The sequence below is a fragment of the Argentina silus genome (genome assembly GCF_951799395.1).
Source record: "Argentina silus genome assembly, chromosome: 19".
Classification (NCBI taxonomy): domain Eukaryota; kingdom Metazoa; phylum Chordata; class Actinopteri; order Argentiniformes; family Argentinidae; genus Argentina; species Argentina silus.
Window position 1 is genome coordinate 6117112 of NC_139673.1, and position 24772 is coordinate 6141883.

Here is a 24772-nt window from a genome sequence, read left to right on the forward strand (position 1 = left end):
AACTTGCTGCAGTCTGTCCTGCCTGTGTACATCTCCATGAAGATGAAGCTGGCCATCATGGAGCGTCTGCAGGAGTGCAAGGACAAGGAGGAGCAGCAGCGTCTGGTCAAGGACAACAACTTCCACAGTCTCTATGTCAAGAGACACGAGAACGTGAGGTACAGGTGATAGATAACCTTTCACTGAAACAAACCTGGGTTCAAATAGTATTTGAAATTATTTCAAATACATAGCTGTGGTTGAGCTTGCCTGGCACAATGGAACCAGTGGAATAGTAATAATATATAATAATAATATAATAATAATAATACATAATAATAATACATTACATTTGTATAGCGCTTTCTCATGGACTCAAAGTGCTTAACATGTCTAGAATATGAACAAAATTGAAAATGATAAAAATATAGGAGGACAGTCACATGAATAAATAAAAATTTGATAAAAACATAAATAACATAGGGCCCTATACATTGAAAGCCTGCCTGAACAGGTGGGTTTTTAGCAAGGTCTTATAAGAGTCAATACTGTCAGCAGCTCTGACATTGTAGGGGAGAGCATTCCATTGGCGAGGAGCAGCAGATAAGAAAGCCTTGCCACCCGTAGTGCAAAGGTGCTAAACCTGCCCAGCCAGACAAGCTAAAGCAAATTCTCACCGTCAGTTTTCAAGTATTTGAAGGTATTTCAGACATTGTTTTTGAACAAGGTCTCCACTGTAAATACATGTTTGAATCCCATGACTAATCCCTCCATGTCTGCGGCTCACGTTACAGCCCCACAAGTTATGAATACAGCACGCAGCCCAACAAACGACCCATCTATTCCATGGAAAACATTCACCCAACCCAAACGTTCTCATAAAAGTAATTTTGAAGTTAAGATTTTTGGCTTAACTTTTAATTTCTCATTCCCTGCCCTTTTTCATTTTTGTGGTTCTCATCTTTGTCCCCCTCTGCTTCCACATTTCATTGGAAGTTCTTTGAATCTTAAGGGTAGTTAGTTTTCTCTAATTTAATTAATTTCATTTCCCCTTCTATCCACTGGGAGACCTATTTATATCCACATTGTTGCCCGGGTTCTCATGGAAATCCTTATTCTTAGACATCAGTTCACCAGTGCCTCATGCAGTACCATCTAAGCCAGGTTTTATACTCACCTTACTTACTCATGTGAACCAACAATGGGGATTTGTGTATTTTATATGTTTTCCGAGCCTTTGACCCAGTTAAGGCTTCTTGTTTTATGGGCATGTATTCATTTAGAAAGTGCTGACAGGCGTTGGCTGTGCTAGTAGTGAACCTTGGCAGATGGCGCTCACACTAAGACCTTCTTCAGTGATTCCATACAGACAACGTACAGTTTACTTCCCTAAAATGAGAGTGAACCACATTTTGAACCAAATTTCTGAGCAAAACACTTCCTAGATCTTCTCAGTGGCCAAACACTCAGTTTTAGTACAGCATTATCTATTCATGTAGTGTTGGATACCTAATGGAAACATGCATAAACCATTTGGACCTGCCTGAGGAGAGGATAATATAGTATTATAGTGACAGTATCATGTGCTGTGTCTGCATCCTCATTGAAGCCCATGAATGGCATATATGGATGGCGTGGCAGTGTTGAGTGATAGGCCGTGTCCCCAGCTGATCCCTGGTATTAACCCAGACAACAAGCCTGTCATTAGACGTGTTCTCTCTCTCTCTCTCTCTCTCTCTCTCTCTCTCTATGAAACACCTGGCTCTTGTCAGTTGTGTAGGGGGTATCTGTGTAGCTGTCTGTGGAGCGCCAGCACCTTTTTAATGAGTTCTGGGTTTGGCTGCAGCCAGACAGTCTGGCCTGGTAATGAGCCAGTCTGTGATTAGGCTGTTGGATGTGTAGCAGGTCAGGTGCTCTATGTTGGATAGGGCCCGCGCCAAGCAAGCAAGCTCTCTCCGCATTCCCCAGCCACTGTGGACGGAAGCCAAGACCAAACTCTTCCCCGAACCCCCTGTCTGCACTAACCCCTGCAGCCTGGAACTCCAGCCTAAATCAATTAGCCCCACTTCCATGTCAAACACACCCAGATTTAGCACTTATCCGACAATGACACCGCTTGTTGGTGCAACATCAGAGGGGTTTCTAAGTTGACCATCTGGCCGTATCCACACCGATGATGAGATTACCGGACATGTCAAGTCTTGTGATGCTGCCAAAATTAGTTCCATTGTGACAGTGACGTTTCGACCTTACGTGAACCCAGTTGAACCCCACCACTGTGTGATGCCGGAACAGTACTGAATGTCCTGGCCTTTCTCTTCTAGTATCCTTTATGCGGACATCGTGGGCTTCACTCGATTGGCCAGTGACTGCTCGCCCAAGGAGTTGGTCATTATGCTCAACGAGCTGTTTGGGAAGTTTGACCAGATTGCCAAGGTGAGTTAATTATTCATAAATCTTACACTTCATAACGTTAATACCGACCTTTGAGTTTCTTTAATATTCAGCCCACACGTTTGTTTTTTAAACTGAGGGTGTGTACTTACTACCTCAGTGCTTAACGCTGACTCTGATATGTACCTTGTGTGTCTGTAGTTTGTGTCTGTAGTGCGTGTCTGTAGTGCTTCATGGGATGTCTACATGTTGTGTTGTTTGTCCCTCAGGAGAACGAGTGCATGAGGATTAAGATTTTGGGAGACTGTTACTACTGTGTGTCAGGCCTTCCTGTCTCGCTACCGAACCATGCCAAGAACTGTGTGAAGATGGGCCTGGACATGTGTGAGGCCATCAAGTGAGTTCAGGGAAGCCAAAGGGCCTCGTGGTGAAAGATGCACCACAAGATGCACGTCCCTTCTCTTTCGGTTTCACCAGATGTTTTATATCATCTCTCAAGACATTGTATGATGAACGACATGTAGTAAACGAAAATTGTTTCAGTGTGCAGTGAAATGCTTAGAAGAAAGGAGGCGTAAGCATTTAAAACTCGGTTGAGTAATTCTACTGAGATTAAATCGTGACGTTTCTGTCGCTGAAGGCCTTCATCAGAATAAACACTAACACTCCACAGTACAGTGTTATGCAATGGTGTGTTTTGATGACCTCAGACAGGTTCGGGAGGCCACAGGGGTGGACATCAACATGAGAGTGGGTGTGCACTCGGGCAACGTGCTCTGCGGTGTGATCGGCCTCCGCAAGTGGCAGTTTGACGTGTGGTCACATGATGTCACCCTGGCCAATCACATGGAGTCCGGAGGCTTACCTGGGTGTGTACTTAGATGAGTTACCATGTATAATAACATGAATTGACACTCACATTTTGCCTCCTATTGTGGGATTGGCCAGTAACCCTTCCCATCTCTCACATGATCAGACGTGTCCACATCACCGAGGCCACCCTCAAGAACCTGATCAAGGCCTATGAGGTTGAGGAGGGGGACGGCCAGCTGAGGGACGCCTACCTGAAGGAGCTGAGCATCCAGACCTACCTTGTCATAGACCCTCGAGTGAGCTACTTCCCTAACCCTAACCCATATTACCTCCAAAATACCTGACAAGGGATTTATGCGTGAGACTGTGACTGTAGTCCTTATTAACACATATATGTGTGTGTGTGTGTGTGTGTGTGTGTGTGTGTGTGTGTCCTCAGTCGAAAGATCAGGCACTGAACAGCCGCAGCATGCCCAAACCGCGGGTGAACGACGGGCTGAAGATGCGCGCGTCGGTGAGAATGACCCGCTACCTGGAGTCCTGGGGCGCCGTCAAGCCCTTTGCCCACCTGCAGAGCCGGGAGGGCTACACCACTGACGCCATGGTCAACGGCAAAGCACGCTGCAAGGTGAGGGTTGCCATGGTGAGGGTTGCCATGTGTACCGCATTGCTGAACAAACACTACTAGAGACACCGGTCCTCTGTGGCTCGGTTGGTCGAGCATGGCGCTGGCAAACACTAAGGTTGTGGGTTCGATTCCTGCGTTCCTAAAAAAAATAAAATAATGTATGCACTCACTGTACTGTAAGTTGCTTTGAATAAAAGTGAATTGCTGTCTCCCCCCCTTTCTTTCCAGGACATTCCACTGCGATCAGCTCCCTGCTCTAAGATCCCTGAGAGGTAAGGCCGATCATTTTTGAACACGTCTGACCCTCCTAAAGACCTCTTCATCCCCACTACCCCACAGTACAAGTTTCTCTCCTGTAAATAAATACATTTAAAAAATAATAATAATAATTCAAAAAAAATCTTCCTTCTTCTAGTATTGTGACTGGCAATAGCCCCTGGTCCTAGCAGAGATTACTTTTTCTTATGATGACTGATGGATAGATGATTCACTTACTTGGACAAATGTATTTGTTGTGAGTCGCTTTGGATAAAGGCGTCTGCTAAATGCCATAAATGTTAATGTCTGAAATCAGAGGCAGGATGAGGTCATGGGTTCTGACTCAGAGGTTACCGTTCCAAGAGGCCTGAACTGGCATCGTGTCAGACGACTGATGTCAGGCATCATTCATACATTCACTGAGGTCTGCCTAATACAGCGCACATTCATGGTTGTTGAGATAGCCAGTTCCTTTATACACTTTATATATACTTTATATACTTATATGTATACCCAAATGCTAACAACAGCTGTGCGTAAATGACTGAATGTTAAATGTTAATAATAAAAAACTAAATGTTATATGATTCAGATATGCACACCCACATAATGTTACGTAAATACAAAAAGCACAAACACATTGACTTTTTATAAGGTCGCTTACTTCGGTCGCGAGGGCTTAGAAGTTGTCTGTTTCCCCGTTATGTGTGAGCTGAGCTGCAGTAAACAAGACCAGGGGAATAAGAACATTGCCCTATAAGACCTTTTGTCTGGGCTGCGGTCAGCGGACACAGATACACTAGGAATGGACATGTAGGAGGACACAGGAGGGCGTGGAGGTGCCTTTGATGTGGTCTGCGGTGGCCCTCTGTTCTCTCATTGGGTCATCGCCCCTCTGCCGTGTCGTCTTGATGAACATGTGTCTCTCACTGTTGGTTCCCGACAGCTTTGATGAGTCACTTGAGGAGCCCTTCTCCTTGCCCGCCCCTCCGTTCAGCGCCTATAAGTGAGTGGAGCCGCCCTGGCTCGCAAGGTGTCCCTTCTCCTAGAGGAGAGCCTTGCTGTCCCACCACTAACCTCCAATCTCTGACCTCTGACCTCCAGCCCCTCCTCGCCACCTCTCTCTATCCCCCCCCCCTTCCCCCCCCCCTCATCTTGTCTAGAGCTGCTGCCTTCTCTGTGTGGCAGCCAGGGTATCACTGGGATTCTCAAACCTTCACAAAGCAAAGCACGGCCCTTCTAACCACTCCCTACTACGTGTTAAAAGTGTGCCCGGTGGAGATGTGCTGTTAGAAGTGTGTGTGACTGACTGTGTGATTGTGTGAGAGTGTCGGGGGTGGTTTCCTTCCTGTTGGGGGGGGAGCAGGGGTACTGCAGAGAGTCTCCTGATTTTCCCCAGAGTTAACACACGACATCCTACATCCTGCACGCACACACACACACACCCTACCCTTTTCCCTCCACTAATGCTGAGAATGGCCTTAACCGGTTGCCTTCCCCTCACAGCAAACTGGGACTGAATAACCTGCATGGCCTTGACTGGTATTCCAGAATCCATCTATGCCAGTTTGTCTGTCTGTATGTCTGTCTGTCTAAGTGTCTGTCTGTGCGTCTGTCTGAGTGTCTGTCTGTGTACCCCTCCCTAACCGTCTCTTTGTCTGTGCAGGAACAAGTCTCAGAAGAGCAAGTTTGATGAGGAACTCCACAATGAGATGACCACTACCATCGATGAACTCAGTAGCAAGTAGGTCAATAAAGAGAGACAATATGCTAACAGCCACCTGAGATGACCTTAAATTACTAGTTTCCATTGTTTAACTTTAATCATTTTTCAAAGAATAATTTCAGAGCGATTTATAAGAAAATACTTATGTATCGTGCGTGTGTGTATGTGTGTGTGTGTGTGTGTGTGTCACAGGCAGTGGGTAAAGTCTGAAGAGATCAGCAGCCTGGCTGTGTGGTTCCATAAGAAGGAGCTGGAGAAACAGGTTAGTCTGTCTCAGAGCTGCTGACAAGTCTTGACATTGTGGAAAGGAAGATTAGTGTCCTATCATCGCATCAGGACCATATCAAGAGCTGGTTAGACACACAAAGAAACAATTCAGAAGGTCACACACATTCAGAAGGTCAGTCATTTCTGTAATGTAATAATCAGTTGACATCTTCACACACACACACACACACACACACACACACACACACACACACACACACACACACGTAGCCTGAAGCTGAACTACCGTACGTTTTCTGTTTAGCAATATTTTGGAGGTTCTGATGTCTCTCTTTCCTCTCTCTCGTCCCCAGTACCGTGCCATTGACCTGCCCATGTTCAAGCACTACATCGGCTGTGCCACCTTCATCTTCTTCTGCATCTTTGTGATTCAGATGTTCGGGACAAAAGAGTGAGTGGCTGTTTCCTGTTGTCTCCATAACATTCATCTCCTGACTCAAATACAATTCCTGGAAATTATATAATCGGTATCATATCACCCGGCGTCCAACTTGCCATCATTTAGAGGCTGTTTTTATGAAGATCTGTGTTTTGGCAGAAATGGAAACCAGATGAACGTTGAATGAAACTGTGCTTGTCTGACCTTGTTTGTGTGCCAGTCCCAGAATGCTGGGCATGTGGTTCGGAGTGTTGGCCTGCGTCCTCCTGCTGACCCTGGCCGTCTGCTTCGCTGGTCACCTACAGGTCAGTGTGGGGTCGTAACCTTAGATCAAAACACAACAGTCGGCTATTTCTGGACAGGGCTTAGTGTACACAGTGTGTGTGTGTGGGGAGGGGGGGGGGGGGGGGGGGGGGAGTATTATAACATGCTTTCTGCGAGGTTGTGTACCCTATCCCAATCATGCACTGGCCATTAACACCTGGTGCATGCAATCTCCAACCCAGTCAGTGTAAACAGACGGACAAATAGTCTGGACAAAAAAGGACCAATGGTCTTTGCATCCAGTCAGAGAAATTCTGTCTCTCTGTAAATAGACTGGACATTCAGTACTGTGTCACGCACACATGATGTCTCAAGATAGATGACCATGTCAATGTCACACGCTTTTATTTCCAGTTTGATTTCTACACACACACACACACACACACACACACACACACACACACACACACACACACACACACACACACACACACACACACACACACACACACGCATGCATGCACCTCCTACTTACTCATCCCTCCCTGTCTTCCCATCTCCTCTCAGCGCTTGTTTCCAGAGAAGCTGTCCTCCTGCCAGTGGCTTCCAGCCGTGTCGGAGGCGGTGGTCAAGAGACCGTGTGTGCGCCTCCCACTGGCCACTATCACCACTGCGGTCATCATCATCCTCGCTGTCTTCAACCTGGTAACGCCGCTCACAGTAACACAGCCTCACTGACGTACCAGCATAGAATAGAATGCCATCACGTGTGCCCCTTTTTATAGCTAGCCGACTGCTGTGCCACACTTGCATTCTGACACCCGCACACTTGCATTCTGACACACTTGCATTCTGACACACTTGCATTCTGACACCCGCTTGGCAGCGGACAATCAATCAAATGTTCTTCCGGCAGTGCTTCATCGAGACGCGCTCCCCGTGTGAGACCAACGTGACTTCTGATCTGACCCGGCCAGACGACTTGGAGGGCCTGTTCTACCTGCCTGTGAGTGATGATGACGATGGCTATATTTGAATACTGTGCTAACAGTTATGAAATAATACTTATCGTATTATGTATCATTCAGAATTCATGAATGAAAAGTTTCTAATTGTCTGTCTGCCTGTCTGTCCGCCTGTCTGCCTGTCTGTCTGTCTGCCTGTCTGTCTGTCTGTCTGTCTCTCAGTACTCTGTGTTCAGCTGTATCCTGGCTCTCATAGCGTGTGGAGTATTCCTGAGGGTCAGCTTTGAGCTCAAGGTGGTCTTCCTCACCCTGGCCTCCATTGCCTACTACATCATCATCCTCAGCTCCAAACAAGATCTATTCTTCTGCTACGACCTTCACTTGTACAACCAGCTGGATGCCAACAGGTAGCTGTGCTGTGGTGTAGTTTATACCTGATATCAGGGGAGGCTGGTGGAGTAACTAGGTGTCAGGCAGGGGAGGCTGGTGGAGTAGAAATCGTAGGATGGCCTCATTGTAATGCATGGAATGGAATGAGGAATGGGATTGTTACCATTCCTCATTTCATTCCATGCATTACAATGAGCCCGTCCTTCAATTTCTGCCTCCACCAGCCTCCCCTGCCTGACACCTAGCTATTTATCTTCAGAACCTTACCCTGATGGTTTCTGACCTGTTTTTATTTTCTTATTTTTTATTAATTCTTCTTGTAAAGCACATTGTATTGCAATTAAATTATTTTATGATATATATATATATTTTTAAAACCTTTATTTATTACACACAGGGTCCTACCTCTTTCAGAGGAGCCCTGCTTACGAACATGGATCAATCAAATGTACATAGAAAATTACAAACATAGTACAGTTCATTCATTACATGTACATTACAATGACTTGAAGTGATTTGCCCTCTGTGTGACAGCACTGAGAAGCATGAGGACATCCTGAGGAAGGTGGGGCTGGTCAAACACCCCACGGTTATGAGCTGCATGTACATCACTCTGTTCCTGGTCACCATGCTCATCATCTCACAACAGGTGAGGACATGCTCCCTTCTCCTCTCCCCTCCTCTCCCCTCCTCTCCCCTCCTCTCCCCCCTTTCCTAGCATCTCCTCCCATCTCTTTTCCTGTCCTCCTCTCCTCTCCTCTCCTCTCCTGCTCCTCCTCTCCTCTACCCCCCCCCCCCCCCACTCCCCATCTCCTTTCCTGCCCTCTCCCCTCCCCTCTCCTCTCCTCTACCCCTCCCCCCTCTCCTTCACCCCCCCCCCCCCTCTATTCCCCCCCTCCTCCCAATCGTCTCCCATGGTTCTCTCTTCCCCCTTGACTCCTCATTGTCTCCACCCCCACCTCTGCCTCCTAGAACGAGTCGTGCTTCCGCCAGGACTTCCTGCTGAAGAACAAGAACCGCACGGAGCAGGATGAGATCGAGACCCGGGAGAACCTGAACCGCCTGCTGCTGGAGAACGTGCTGCCGGCCCACGTGGCAGCGCTGTTTGTCGGGGAAAATAAAAAGAACGAGGTGGGATTCCTCACAAACACTTTACTTACTGAGAAGTACAAGGTAGGGGTCTAGGATGGATGACTGAGCCCAACACATCCTCCGTGCCCCCCCCACCCCCCCCTCCCTCCCACCCACACTGGCCTGCCCCAGTTAAATGGTTCATTGTACATCAGTACCCGCCCCCCTCCACCCCCCCCCCCTCCACCCCCCCCCCCACCCCCCCCGCCATCATGAATCCCCCCCCTCCATTGGAATCCCTGTCTGTGACGTCATTATTAATGTCAGTGTTGTGGAGACAAAGCCACTCCATCCTTATAGAAGCCTCTGCCTGTCTCTCAGCCACACAGAATAGTCCACAAGATAAGGAGTATTTATTTAATTACTGTATCCAAAACTATGAAATTGAAAAATAAATAATTTACCAGAATATAGCATACAGTACAATTCAATACATACAGTACTACATTACACGGTATTGGATTGATCTTTATTGAATTTGACCTGACCCCTGTCAAAGGCCATGGACGTCCCATAACATTGGATGATGGCTCTCCACTCCCTGCAGTCACGGGATGTAAACAGTCTGTGACCTCTAAATCACTCCTGACATGCAGCCGAGACACTTTGACTAATGCAAAATTCAGTTAATGCACGAGGCTCTGTATAAATCTGATTGAGCTCTCAAGTCTTGACGTGTGTTTTCTTGGAACTATTGGTGTTTGACAGCATGGAAGCTCAGAGTTCAGCTTATCTTGAACTCTGACATCTAGCCTAGGGTGTTAACCCCAGACGCACAATGGCTGCTGTGTCCCATAAAACAAACTACAAACTTCGTCAAACCCAAACAGAAATATGCTCCTGCTCTGAAAGAGATGTGGTATCTTGAGATGGAGGGATTGGACGTAACTCCTGTTCTCTGGGAGAAATGGAAGTCATCAGAGGTGGTTTTGTCAGTGGCCCTTGTGTTTGATATGTTTGATTCTGTGGATGCTGTCCTGCTGTCCCTCTCATCTCTCAACCGGCACTTCAGAGATGTGGCTCTGTGTCTCCAAATTTCAGTTTCTTGTGTTGACCCCCAAAAATCCCTCAATATCTGTGAGCCTGAGCGTGAGCCTGAGCCTGAGCCTGAGCCTGAGCATGAGCCTGAGCCTGAGCCTGAGCCTGAGCCTGAGCCTGAGCCTGAGTCTGAGTCTGAGTCTGAGTCTGAGTCTGAGTCTGAGTCTGAGTCTGCGTCTGCATCTGCGTGACTAAAGTGCATTGTGCTTTTACGCAACTTGGAATTCCCCCTCATTGTGCTGTCCGTTTGCTGTCGTGGTTTTATTCCCCAGGACCTGTACTACAAGTCCTATGACTGCGTGTGCGTGATGTTCGCTTCCGTGCCAGACTTTAAAGAATTCTACACCGAGTGTGACATCAACAAAGAGGGTCTTGAGTGCCTGAGGCTGCTCAACGAGATCATCGCAGACTTCGATGAGGTCAGTAGCACAGAGGATGCCAAATGGATGATCCCAAACCACATCATCATCCCACATACATAAACCACTTTTCCCACAGCTGCTGTCCAAGCCCAAATTCAGCGGAGTGGAGAAGATCAAGACAATTGGAAGCACGTATATGGCCGCCGCAGGGCTCAGTGGGACACCAGGGCAAGAAAATAACCAGGTATTGGTTTCACCCAGGTCACCATGGGGGGGGGAGTGGGTTTAAATAAAGGACACAGTATGCAACTGTAAATGTCTTTGATCTTCTAAACCTTTTTACGAGAACACATGACTTGGGTTTCCCCTGGGAATAGACAAATGTGAGTAGTATCCTCTATGTGTGTGTGTGTGTGTGTGTGTGTGTGTGTGTGTGTGTGTGTGTGTGTGTGTGTGTGTGTGTGTGTGTGTGTGCTGACATTGTGATGATCCTGTGTTGACTCAGGACCGAGAGAGGCAGCAAGCACAGATAGGGAACATGGTGGAGTTTGCCATTGCCCTCATTGGGAAACTAGATGGCATCAACAGACACTCATTCAACAGTTTTCGGCTCCGTGTGGGTGAGTATGCTTTGGGGCAATGGGCAGTCAGAACATTATGTATCGTACTCCACTATATTTATTGACTAGTCTGCTCTGCTCAGCGTCCAGTTCTAGCCTTTCATCTCCTTCTTTGTAAGGTTTCACTGGTTATTCTTTCCCCATCTATTCTGTCCAACTTTCACAATGTGTTGCATTGTCTGTCCAAGATACAACCCCCCTATTCCCTATGTACGGTAACATACTTCTTAGGCAGCTTATTCAGAACAGATCCCTCAGGCTTAGAGAAAACATTTGGAATACTTGCAAGATAAAAGCACACATTATGATTGCGAGACATAAACACATAAAATCTGGCATGAAATACAACATAAACATTTTTCAAAGGAACGGTGCTCTCGTTCACATCCCTGTCCAAAAAAATAAATAGCGAATGCAATCTACTAAATTTTCCCCCCTGAAAAGACGTTTTTATGAAAAAGCAGCAATTCCAATATGTTGAGCTGGCAGACAGCCTGGCTTGACTCCCCACTCGCTCAGAGAAGATGAGTGTGTATCCAACACCCTCTGTTAAATTCTTGAACCTACAGTGCCCTCTGTAAGTATTGGGACAGCAAATCATTTTTTCTTCTTTTGGCTCTACGGTATATGGTACATATTCATTTGTGTCTTGAATATAGAGCCAAAAGAAGAAAAAATGCTTCACTGTCCCATTACTTATGGAGGGCACTGTATGTCACTGAATTGGACAGCTCTGTGAGAAACAGGTAGTTCCTCAGGTATTTTATGTAAGCTGACCTGTGTTTCACTGTGTCACTAAACTCTGCCTAGGGATTAACCATGGGCCTGTCATTGCTGGGGTGATCGGAGCCAGGAAACCTCAGTACGACATCTGGGGCAACACTGTCAACGTAGCCAGCAGGATGGAGAGCACTGGAGAGCTGGGCAAGATTCAGGTACAGTCGAGAGATAGTTACTTTATTAACTTCAGAGAGGAACATTAGGTTTACAGCCCAGTTACAGACAGACAACAGAATCAAAAGAAACATAACGTCACAACACAATAACAACACATCAACCAAACAACAGCCTACTGTATTAGCATATAGTCACATGGTCCAATGCAGTATATCAACAAGTCATGGCAGTATCCAGGGGAGTAGTACAGCCTCTCTGGAACCATGGCAGCATTCAGATAACCCTTTGTGAGATAATCCCTGAACGTTTCCCTTCGACTCTGCTGCTGTGTGTTTCTGATCCAGGTGACGGAGGAGACGTCGGACGTGCTCCAGAAGCTCGGCTACTCCTGCGAGTGCCGAGGTCTCATCAACGTCAAGGGGAAAGGAGAGCTGAGGACCTTCTTTGTGTGCACAGACATGAGCAAGCAGCAAGGAATGGGCCTGAGCTGAGCTGAGCTGAGCCGAGCTCAGGCCAAGGGATCCAACGAACGCTGAGCCTGAGCCTTGAGGCCCGAAAGGTGTAGCAGGGTGTCATGAGACGGGTCTGCATTCAGCACCAACTTTAGTCAAGAGAACCACCAAATACAGTTGATTAGGGTTTCAGTGATGCTCATGGCTGAACAGCGATGATGGATGGACCTAATAGGTGGCCGTGACCTTGTCAGGAGGTTCAAGTTAGGATTGTCAATGCTGTAGCAGTCGTCTTGCCCTTAGGAGATGGGACAAGCCTTGTTGTAAATGTGCAGCTGCAGATCTGCCCCCTTTTCAAGATCCCATACAACTGTGTGCTCTCCTTGGACAGGGGAGTCAGCTCAAGCACTGGCCTTGGTGATACTGGATTGTAGGACCTGTTGGGTTCATAAGATGCATGAAAACCTCTAGCTTGAAACTTAGTGAATAGTGACTTAACAATGGACCAAATGTGTTCAGTAAACAGTCACTAACTTCTAATCTTTCTTGTTTTTCTGTTTGGCTCTTGTGAATGGGGGTTGCTTGTGAAGGATACAATGTGTATATACTGAAGCCAAATATTTAGTATCCTGAAAAAATCCTTTGTTCTGTTACTGTGTAATGGGCAGATATGGTGTTTCATTGTCAGAAACAAACATCTCAAATAAGTCAGAGAGAACTCACAAAAAAAAAAACTCTTTTTCAAATAAGCTTGGAATACAATGACTTTAATACACACAATCAATGTTTTGGAAAAAGAGGTATGAAGTATGAAATGATGTATCATGAAATAATCTTGTTCAAGAGTTTAACGAGACAAATGGCCCAGTATGTCCCTGCTAAAGAGCCAGTGTTAGGTGTAGTGTATGTTCTGCATTGATTACCCAACATAAACCTTGGGTGAGTCTTCTGCTGCTTGTCCTCACACGTTCGCTCTGTGGAAATTACTGGTCCTGCCGACCTTCTACTCAGTGTCTCATCTTGTATCTAAACCTGCTGACCGCCAGTTCACTTACAGCTCTTTGTTTTTGCTGCCGCCCGGAAACATCTGAAGACGATAGACCTTTAAGATGCATTCTTCTCTCTGTGCCTCAGAAAACTGACTTGTCTTGTGGCCTTATTCTACGTCTGTGTAAGGAGGTACATTGAGAAGGAGTGTCTGCTGCTGGACCTACTTTTCCTTTATTCCATTGACTCTGTGGAAGGATGAATTATCCAATTGGGCCCTATTTCATTTTTAGCATAGCTTTGGGAGTGTTGGAATTGGTCCACTTCAGTATAGCAGTCAGGTGGTAGTCTCTTTGTTTGCTCCAGGTATCAATTTAATGTCAAAATGCTCAGCAGGTACTGTCCTCATGTTCCATATGCAATATTTGAACTCTCATTGGCTTTTTTGGGTTTGGAAAAATATTTCTGTTCTAGGCTTGTGCAAAGCTTTTGTGTTAGCTTGCTATTTAACTTCTGTCACTATGGTAACAGAATACAGTTTTGGTAGGGTTATTCAGAGGGGATGATCTGCGAAAACGGACACTGCTGCAGTTCAATGGGTTTCATTGGCCCTGAAGTTCAAACTCCACCTGGTCAATTTTACATCAAAATTGTACATTCAAACCACAGAGAGAAAAGGCTTGAACCCAGCACACCAGCCTGCGTCAAATTGATCAAACAGAATTCATTGCGTGCATCGATACTTTCAGCTAGACTTATCACGTAACAAACATCAAACCTCATACTCTGGCCAGCGCACACTCCTTCTCAATCAAAATCCTACGTCTGACTGCCAAACTTTGTCCATAACGTTTCAATCCTGTCGCTTTTATGTGAACTGTGTGCAGTGTTATTGAGGATCAAATGTAAATTAGCATTTTGTACAGTTATGGGATTATAATAAATGGTTTTACAAGTTTGGGCGTTTCGTCGTACTCATAGCAGGTCAAATCCTTTGCGTGCAAAAGTCTCAACTACGTGCACCCATCCCAAGAGGCGCTCAGCCGTGAGGTTTATAAAAAAGTGTTTATTAAAAAAAGGAGTTTATTGAGTGAAATGCATACAAATGTCAAACAAAAAAGCACCTTTTGTACAATACAACAGAGATTCAATGTTCTGAGAATGGTTTCTGGTAATGCTGATTTATACCGCGATGACGGTTGCCTCCTGACCCCCAGACAAGATATCCATGGGCTCCGGCATTTCTTCCACTGTAACAAACACATCAAGGTCATAGCTTTGACAGTCACATTTATATTCTGCTATATCAATAATAATGCATCTAAAAAAACAATACTACTACTACTACTACTACTACTAATACAGCTACAAATGTGGACCAAATACATGGCTGATGCTAGGGGTGGTTTACCTGTAGTGAGGTCTATGAGGGGCTCCTCAGGGTCCTGCGGTAGAGAGATGCCCATGGCCTTTCTGATCCCGTATACATTGCTCACATCGCCTGGGGCCACCTGGCTGGTCAGCTGAGCCAAGTTTCCAGTCACCTTCTCAGCTACAGAGAGAATGGGAGTGATTGAGTTCAGGCCAAAGGTAAACAAGGAAGCTTGTTAGCGATTTACGGCATGAGGAATGACGGGACAGAGGGGCCGTGTAGAGGGGCTCTTACCCAGCTGCAGCTCCTTGGTGGTGGGGGCCAGCAGGCAGATGATGTTGGGGGGCTGCTTGGCACTGAGGCGCTCCCTCTGCGCTTCCTGCAACTCGTGGAGAAGCTTTGTAGTCTCATCCAACTTCTGCTGGAAGTGCTGTGCCTCTGTCACACACACACACACACACACACAGTTAGCATTAACAAGGTGTAACTTGTACTGTACAATGGGTTCTCCCTCACAAGCTCTCATCTATCTTCAATCACTACATTCAATTCAACTGTGACTGTGTAAGGCCTACACCAGCTCAGGAATGAGGCCCACAGGAGAAACCACTGAAGCTTTCAAAAAACACCTCGAAAATTGCTTTCATGAAGTGTTTAAGAGATTTTACAATGTGACTGTATGGCTCATGGCTTTCAGAGGCTTAAGGTAATTAACTGACTGGCAGCTGAGGTTTGCCCTTTTGGTGAGTCAGTGTGGGTCCTTACCCTCAGTGAGGTTGTCTGGGGTCTGGGGGTCCAAGCCTAGACCAATCACGGAGTCGAGGGAGGCTAGCCTGCTGCCGATACTGCCCTCGGGTTCAACCGCCTGAGGGTGAAAAGGAGGAGTGAGTTAGATCGGCTAAAGTGCGTCCAAGCCACCCAGTGAATCTTTGAAATTGCATTCTTCAAGAGCAGGGCAGCCAGCTCACGGATGCCAGCCTATTTTAGTGTCTTCTTACTACGCACGTTCCCTCTCTTATAAAACCAAATGTAATAAAGAGCAATAACACCCAACCAGGGAATGAGGGCAAACTGGAGAGCGGCCAAGCACAGCAAACAGCCGGGACAGAGGCCTTCTGTGTGCCGAGGCTAGGCCAGTGGCCTGCGCTGGCGTTTCCTCCGGGCCTGCGCTCCTTCTGAGGAGCCATTCAGCAGGGCCACAGAAAGGAAAACACAGACATTTCCACAAGCACGACACTGAGCTCAGAGTGTGTGTGTGAACAGGGCCGGGTCTCAGGGGGTAAGGTGTAGGGAAGGGAAGGAAATGTTCTTTCCACGTGTGGATCACAGCTAGCGGGCCGAGCTAACGAGCGTGCCATGTTGTTTAGACAGCTGAAGCACGGCGGCCATGTGCAGAAGCTGTCTATGCTGGATGCTGCTGTGGGGTTTAGCTGGGGTTCAGCCTGGGTTAAGTGTTCTGATCTAGCTGAGCCTTACCTTGATGTCATCCCCAGCCCGAGGTGCCTCACTTGGCTGCTGCCCGGTTTGAGGACTCTGAAAGGAAAGGAGACATCACGTCCAAATGAGCCCTGGGTCCAACGAATGTTACACACCCAAATGAAATGCGGGCTTGTAATTCCACAGAAGGCTTACTGCTTCCATCGCTCTCAGGGTTTCGGAGTGTTCCCCGTTCGTGAGTGCATCCAGGACGTTGTCTGCCAGTTTGTAAATGTGCTCCTCGGACTTGGCCACAAACTCCGAGAGGCTGTCGATACAATAACGCAATCATATTACTCACGGTCTTCGTCTTCTTTCATAAACAGTAGCAGCGGTAAAGGTCGGATCAGTTTACCATGTGGTTTGAGGCCGCAAGGGCCTGCCACGCCAACAGAAACGATAAAACGCCCACTCTTGGATACAAACCCAGGAGAGAGAGAGAGAGGGACATCTGGAATCTAATCACGCTGGAATGCTAAATTCCCGTTTATTTAAAATTATTCGCTCTGAAGTAGACCTTTTTACTGTGTAAGCGTTGTGGATCTAGACAATATTACACAGTAATCTACGGCCGGATTATGAGCAACACATACCTCTCCGAGCCCTGGAGGCTGGACTCCTCCCCATAGAAGGAGTAGATGAGGTCAGAGTCGTCCTTGCTGATGTTAGCGAAGCTGGAGTCGTAGGCAGGCGCGTAGGAGGTGAACGGCCCGTAGTTCATGTAGGCCACTGTGGAGATTGGGTTACACACACAGCTCATCACCACGGATGGAGATAGACAGCAGCCCTGGGGGGCTAAAACCAAGCCTTCTCACACACAGAGAAATGCCGTGATAACATCACCAATGGGAAAACGGACATTCATATCTGGAATGGACCTTATACAATCCAAAAAACCCAAAAGTGCTGCGGTGTGGTATGCTGTTGAACATTGGGCTGTAAATGTGCTGTGTTGTATTTACATGAGGGGGTACTTCAGACAGAGCAATTATATGACAGGGGGTACAGTAACCAAAACACTTTTAATGTCGTTTAATAAAACAGTAGGACATTATGTTTGGCGTAATTGAATGGCTCCGCTCTGTATAGCTCCCCGTCTGAAGTTTAACAACATAAAATACAATAATAAAAGGCAGGCAGCCCCCCCCCCCCCCCCCCCCCCAGGTAGGTTAAACACAGAACTACCGAGTGGGTGGAGGTTGGGGTGGTCGATGGGACGACCCATAAGTATAACTTTCATAGCCATACACTTTTTAACTATTGCAAAACTCGGCTCTTTTAAGCCTTGTCTCAACATGTGATGTGTTTTGCATATGTGAGATCTGCCTGACGGCTGCGTCTTTAAACTTAAAGTGTCCTGCCTGAACTTACATTAACGTCACAGAGGCATATCTTACCTGGTGTGACCCTGTTCCTCTTGTCCTCCTTGAAGCCCTGCAGGGTGTTAATGCCACTCTGCAGCCTGTTGGACATCATGCCCAATTTCACAGGACAGTACCCCACATCTGCGGAGGCCAGAGGAGAAATGCCATAAACTTTCCTAACTTCACATTTTAACACAAAACTGAACACTAGTTGGTATACAGAAATGCAAGAACTAGCTGATGACAATGAACATACCTCCAGCAGCCAAATTGACTGGGTTAAGAATGGCGAGTGTGGTAGAGCCATCTGACTTCCGCCTCTCGAAGTCCAGCTACATAATAACAAGAAATCAAGACTGTACATTATAACTCATTATCGTAAGTAGTGTCCCTACTTGTACGTTCCATACATACTAACGTCTATGGTACAGTTCTGTGTGGGGTTTGCCCCTGTCGGTATAGGCTCATTGTCTAGCAAGCCTGCAGAAGGTAGTTAGCAACTAAGGGTCTTGGCTAGGCCTGAGCTGTTTGAGTTAGCAGAGAATGCCTTAGCCCGTATCTCCCACCTGACTCTGAAGGCCTCTGCTGGACAGTTTGCCGCCTGAATCCTCGATGATCTTGCGGATCTCCTCCAGCTCTTTCTCTGCCTGACTGATGACTTTGGACACCTCCTCTTTGGAGTCTTTGTCCTGCCTGAATGAAGAAAGGAACAAAGATGATAGATGAGTAAGAGGCTTTGAATCTAAAAGTAATGAAAGCTTCATTGTTGGATGCCAGATAAAAGATCAGCACACAGCAATCTTTCTGGTTGACATCCAGCCCATTAGTGACTTTGAGATTATCAAGTGAGATCAGAATACATTTGAAACAATGTTCTTAAACAAAAATGAGAAGAAAACCACAAATAATAGGAAGATCAATTCCACGGTATAATAACCATGATTCCACTGGTCAATATGTTCGGGAATTTTCTTCAACCCCATTACACCTCGGCGGAGGTTTGGGGATTCGAGGGCAGAAACTCGTACAACGTACTCGTCAACTTCAAAGTCAGCATTTTTTCCCATGGTGTGAAAAGTGCATCGTGTTGACGACAGAACGCAAGACCCGACAAGCCCAGAAGCATTCCGTTCATTCTCGGCCTCCGGCGTCCTGGTGGAAAAAACTGATTCGGGAAAGACTCCGAGGCCAACAAGCCCACAGCACATGGAGACATGTCCATGACGTATTGACATCAGGGGGGCAACACTCAGCTATTTCCTGATTGCCTTCTGTGTCTGGTAAACATGATCTCTAATCACAACCTCTAACCTAAGCATCACCCCATTCTATAGTCTCTACATTGGTCACCAATATGACACAGAGTTGACAACGGGCTGGGCTACCCCTGCTGGCTTTAAAACGCACCCATGGAAATGCCTGCTCCTGTCCTTAAGCTAATCTCTTCACACTCCAGGGTCTAGAACTGGGGAAGCCAGTAGAGGTAGAAATCAGAGGATGGGCTCATTGCATTGCATGGAATGGAATGAGGAATGGTCACAAACACATACTATGATACCGTTCCTCATTCCACTCCATGCATTACAATGAGACCATCCTCCGATACCCAGAAGGCCTAGACAGTCACCTCTTCCAAAACTGGACTCAATCGCACTTATTTTAAGACAAAATGTTAATGTTGTGCAGCGACTTCAATTGTGACCTTTACATCCTAGTTTCAGGCCAGTCTGTAATAGCGCTTTATACATGAACAGAGCTGTTTAAGCAGCATTTTATTAGAGTACATCACCTGGGAGTACTGGGAGACTGGGAGGTCTCACTGACGTCTGTGGGGATGGGACCCTCTTTGGACTGGTCCATGGCAGAACCCCCCTCCTCTTCAGTCTTCCCTGGCTTGTTGGCAGGGTTCTCCAAGTCGGCCATGAACTCAATGCTCTGCTTCAGGCTGTCGAGCCTTTCCTGTGGGATAGAGACAATAACTTTCATGTTCTGCCACAACCGCCGGCTGCGACTACCAAAACAATCCAAACCAAACCAAAGAACGTTGTGGTGATGACAATCTAGACCTTGAAGACTTCCAGAAGCTATCTGGCGCCCTCTGCTGCTCAGTTATTGCATCAACACATCAAGTGCCTTAAGATGACTCCTTAACTCAGACACACTCTCCTTAGTAGAACCATTTTCCACTGCAGATGCTCTGCCCCCCAAAAAAGCAATGTGAGTCACTTTGGTGGAAGACTTGGGGGTGGGGGATACGAAAGCGCACCCCAAACGCATACCATTGATAACATGGAATAGCTGATTTGAGAAAAGCATCCAATGATTCCAGGCTTACCGAACTCAGGATCTTCATGCCAGAGTGGAGCAGCTTCCTGGCAGCTTTATGGTAAATGGTCTCAGGTTTGTTGTAGATCATGGCATTTTCACACATGATCCTGAAGTCCACCTGTAACAATGAGACACGGCGCTCAAAATTATACATCTGCTTTCTTCATCACTTTCATGACACTCTGACTACTGCTTGGTGCTGCTTCTCGCTGGGACCATGTATACTGAAATGTATGCACTCACTGCAATGTAAGTCGCTTTGGATAAAAGCATCAGCTAAATGGCATATATTATTATCATTATAATAATATATTGCTTCGTGTGACAGAGTTTGAAAGTGTTGTGGAGAGCAGTGCAAGTGTACCTTGAGCTCCTCCAGTGACTGGTAGTACTCTTTTTTTACTTTCTCCTTCATTGCGCCAAAGTCCATGGGCCTCTTGATGATCGTCGAGTAGCCAGGAGCGATGAGATCAGTCACAGGGAATGAGAAAAAGGCACTGGGGTCTTTCCTACAAAAGGGAGTGAGTCATTGATTTGCTATGTAGAAACACGTATGAGACAATTAACACTGATGGTTATGCGCAACAGATATGCGTAGAGGATCAACATGATGTGGACAATATACTGTTGGTTATTCAATGGCATCCTAAACTGTAGCCCGAGCAGACCTCACAACTGTACATAGGTGAGGTCTGAGGCTCTCCTATGTTGCTGCTGAGGGGATTCACTCCTACGGGACAAAGTCGTCCTACGGGCGGTCATAACGTTATCCAATAGGAGTGAATCCCATCGGCAGCCAACATAGGGGAGCCTCGGACCCCACTTGTACGGGCTAATCGAGTTGATGTCTACTGTGAATGCTTCACCTTTGGAGCTGTCTGATGAGCTGGCTCAGGGCTTCCTGGAGGGGAGTCTGTTCCTTATCTGATGGAAAGGAGGGACAGGGAATGGTGAAACTGAATGTCTGTCCTGACCAAGAGATAAATGCCCGAGAAAGGATCATGGTGGACTGATGAAAGTTATTGTAGAGACACTGGTTGATTATATTACCGTCTATTCTTGCCATGGAGGGTGGCAGATCTGGAAGGACAGGTGTCCGGCTCTGGTCTCTATCGTCCCAGTCTGCTTCCGCTGTTTCCCCTTTCCTCTTCTTGGTCATCTTAACGCACAATATAGAACATCACAAAATCTATCCTTCAAATAAAAACTACAAATATTCTATTTATTTATTTATTTTCCCCACAAAAGCAATCTCTAATCTAGTAGACATCATCATGGAATCATTTATTTAGCCCTTATTTTACCAGGTAGATTGACTGAAAACACATGTTCATCATTTGCAGCAACGACCATGATACGGCCACAGAGAATCACAGCTAGCAAATAGCCCACCATCACCACCTCTTGAGGTTCCCTTCACAAAAACGCATGCACAGTCGGTAGAGGCTGCAAATAAAGTTTGTTCACAGTCACACGAACCTTTTTCTTCTTCTTCTCATCAACGGGTGAGACCGGGCCGCTCCGGTCCTTATCTTCCCTCTTCTTCTTCTTCTTCTTCTTGTCCTTATGTTTATCGTAGTCAGGCTTTTCGTCATAAATATGTTCACGGCTCGAGCTTCCCGTCGTCACCTCATTCCCAGCAACCTTTAAGACTAATTTCAGCGGTCTCTCTCCGTATTCTGTGGATTGCACACAATTACATGGGGATTAGCAGGCGCTATATCAAGTAAGTAATCAACTGGTAAGTACTGACAAAGTAGGTCATGTCAGCTAGCTAGCTGGCTCTGCTCTCTGTAAATAGTATCAAAGAGGATGCAAATCTAGCAAGAACATGAAATATGCTAGCTAGCTACAGACAGTGTACATTGGTTACATTATCCGCAACTTGATCAATGAAGAACAACAGCAAATCTGACTGCTTAAAGGGCAACAGACTGGTATATTGACGTACGGCATCACTAGCAAACTGTTGGCTAGCCAGTCTACCCATACACATACATTAGACTGTCAGTGTCTGATGAGTAAGAGCCGCAGATCTAAATATGTATATACATCATTGGTAATGGCTCGCGCTTAGCTAGCACACACATTAACACATGAAAGCCGTTTAGGTTTACTAGCGAAATCAACCAGCGGATGCATTCGCTAACTACTACTGTCTTACCTTCATACATGTGTTTTTCGGACTTATGTTTTTTATGCTTCTTGCCCATTATTTATGTTGTTTGACTCTCTTGTCTGTTTATGCTAGTCCGGTTGTGTTCTTTGTGTCCTCTCACGGAAGTGGATAGTAGGATGCTCATGTTGCAATGAATGAGGTTGTTTGGTGTAGTGCCGCCTGTCGGCTGGCGGTAAAATCACATTGGCTGCGTTTCATTCCAGAAAGTTGTTCCCTCCCATCGACCCTTGTTCACTCCGCTTCACTGATCTGAGGGAGCGAGACTGATGTAATGTTGCTCACACCTACCGAGCCTAGAAAGGGAAATTAGATCTGTGAAGGGGAGTACATGAAGTGTAGATGTCTTCAACCTAGCTTTGGCGAAATAACTTCAGCGCTTATCAATATTCAGTCCTCCAGTGTCCTAACGCTGTAGCTATTTTCTTTTGCTGTACCTTACAAATGATTTAGTGTCAAATTGTTTCCTTGGAAAAAGGAGGAAATAATGTGTAGACTCGACTTCCGTCACCACTAGGGGGCGTGATTAGCACATTATAAACTGCCGTTTGCTGGCAACACATTGGACCATCGAATACTGTATGTCGGTGCTGGCGGGGATTGTGCTGGCATTTACCAACACAGGTTCCTCATAGTTTTGCTCCCAGAGTGGTGACAGGCACTGTATGACGTTTCCAAGCCTAAACAACAACAACAACAACAACAACAGAGAGTTCCCAAACAAACACAGAGAGCACAGGGCTCAATGAAGCCTCTGATGTGTGAGTAACAGGCTGCCATTTGGAGACCTAGTTTTTAGGCCACTACCTCCACCCCCAAGTGAAATTCATTTTTTTTATTTTTTATGTTTTAGATTTTTTTCTAAACCAAATGCCCTGTAATTTTACAGCTGGCCAATGTGCAAAAACGCATGAATGATTTTGACCCACCAGCATAGTGACTTTCCATCATACTTAATGGAATGACTTCCTATAGTTATCAGTCCCTTGTTTCCCAACTCCCTTTTGGTGTGACTTTTCACCTGAAGAGCTGCATACCCAGACTCCAGCCCAGACTTACTATTCCAGCCCAGTATTACTATACTGTGGCTCCCCTGAGGCCGTCCCCCAGGCTATCCACTCCATGCTTTACTTCACATATCCAGGTTGCAGACAGCCTTTAGCCTTTAGGCTGCTGTCAGTCTGTCTGTCTGCGCTGATGACCTCACTGTACATCAGATTGATAGTAACAGCCTAACGTGGCAAGCCTGCTTTGAAACACTGAATTGCAAGAGGAATGTTTTTTTCCCTGTTGTGATAAATTCTTGATTGATTGTGGTTCGCAAAAAAAAAAACATTTGCCCTGAGCCTCAGACCAACTAACTGGGAACTATCCACTGGGACAGATAACGCATGGACATGGCTTATTAGGGACACTGCACAGATGTCTGCCTCCATCCCATTCAGAGCTGTTATGCTTTGTTAAATCGGCACATATTGTGCAGGCCGATGAATGACAGATGTTTTATTCATGGAGGAAAGATAGTGTGCATTCTTTGAAGCACATTCCAGGTTTTATGAAGAGGCAGGGATGGGGGCAGAGAAATCCACTGCTCATATTCCGAATATTTTGGAAGGAAAGAAAATTGCCATTCCGACCATACCTCCTTTCAGATGGAGAGGTGATTCTGAGGTTCTGTTGTATGTATGATTTTCCATCTAGTCAAATTAAGCCTCAGCAGCCAGCAAATTATTATCTGATTTCTCTGGACACCTGCACTGCTACATTTTTGGAGGCGATCAAATGTTCCTCTTGAGTTTTTCACTGAGGATTGAGGTTCATATTTCACCTGTAGTGATTGCTCAACAGCTCAGAGTAATTGCTGGTCCCTCAAGTAAATACCGTTTTTCTGTTTTTCCTAAAGTATTGAGGTCTTTACAGATAGATAAATCTGGTAAAGTTATTTAAAATGATATTTAGATCTCAGCTCAGGACCAATACTTTTACATCTGGCATTCTGTGGTCATATACAGACCATTGGAGGCTGGGGGAGGTAGAAATCAGAGAGTCATTATAATGCATGGGACGGAATGAGGAATGGTATCGAACATGTGTGTCACACATACACCTATAGCCACATGGATAAGGACCTATCCTTTCACCGTAGTTGGAGGGGCGTGTTTGATACCATTCCTCACACACATGTTTGATGCCATTCCTCATTCCATTCCATGCATTACAATGAGCCTGTGCTTCGATTTCCACCTCCACCAGCCTCTGCTGCTCCACTATGGAAGGGGAATGTGTGTACCACTGCCAGCCTCTTCCTGCCTGTGCCCCTACTCCCAGCCCCAGAGGGGCCATGGGATCCATCTGTTTCATTTCAGCTGTGGAGCTGCACACGCTTTGGAAGTCCGTGGACGTCTCGGGATTAAAAGGAGATCAGTTACACCAAACAGGGCTAACAAATGGCAGATGTTGTGAAATTCATTATCCCCTGTCACAA

General features: G+C 46.3%; 2 protein-coding genes across 3 annotated transcripts in view; one reads left to right on the forward strand and one right to left on the reverse strand.

Annotated features, from left to right (window-relative positions):
* Positions 1–14523, forward strand: part of adcy7 (adenylate cyclase 7) — a 43536-nt gene extending 29013 nt beyond the window's left edge. Inside the window, exons 6-27 of one of the 2 annotated variants that reach the window (XM_083691555.1) lie at positions 1–158; positions 2304–2415; positions 2643–2770; positions 3084–3242; positions 3350–3482; positions 3626–3814; positions 4043–4086; positions 5019–5078; positions 5739–5816; positions 5991–6060; positions 6380–6477; positions 6686–6770; positions 7297–7434; positions 7646–7735; positions 7917–8101; positions 8619–8733; positions 9057–9215; positions 10526–10672; positions 10752–10859; positions 11121–11235; positions 12046–12170; positions 12477–14523. The exon at positions 1–158 is cut by the window's left edge and continues 3 nt beyond it. In XM_083691555.1, the coding sequence (XP_083547681.1) occupies positions 1–158; positions 2304–2415; positions 2643–2770; positions 3084–3242; positions 3350–3482; positions 3626–3814; positions 4043–4086; positions 5019–5078; positions 5739–5816; positions 5991–6060; positions 6380–6477; positions 6686–6770; positions 7297–7434; positions 7646–7735; positions 7917–8101; positions 8619–8733; positions 9057–9215; positions 10526–10672; positions 10752–10859; positions 11121–11235; positions 12046–12170; positions 12477–12623 (2643 nt within the window). In that variant the 3' untranslated portion in view covers positions 12624–14523. The remainder of the gene's footprint in view (positions 159–2303; positions 2416–2642; positions 2771–3083; positions 3243–3349; positions 3483–3625; positions 3815–4042; positions 4087–5018; positions 5079–5738; positions 5817–5990; positions 6061–6379; positions 6478–6685; positions 6771–7296; positions 7435–7645; positions 7736–7916; positions 8102–8618; positions 8734–9056; positions 9216–10525; positions 10673–10751; positions 10860–11120; positions 11236–12045; positions 12171–12476) is intronic. The other variant, XM_083691556.1, reaches the window with a different exon arrangement.
* Positions 14524–14628: 105 nt separating this feature from the next.
* On the reverse strand, positions 14629–22395 carry brd7 (bromodomain containing 7). The gene is made up of 17 exons (XM_083691064.1): positions 22276–22395; positions 21591–21790; positions 21162–21270; positions 20978–21035; positions 20476–20620; positions 20119–20229; positions 19573–19742; positions 18350–18476; positions 18040–18115; positions 17817–17924; positions 17013–17148; positions 16576–16687; positions 16420–16476; positions 15709–15808; positions 15238–15381; positions 14983–15123; positions 14629–14821 (listed from the first exon to the last, which is right to left on the reverse strand). Exons 1-17 carry the CDS (start codon positions 22322–22324, stop codon positions 14754–14756), a joined length of 1911 nt encoding a protein of 636 aa, XP_083547190.1. The 5' UTR covers positions 22325–22395; the 3' UTR covers positions 14629–14753.
* Positions 22396–24772: the final 2377 nt, after the last annotated feature.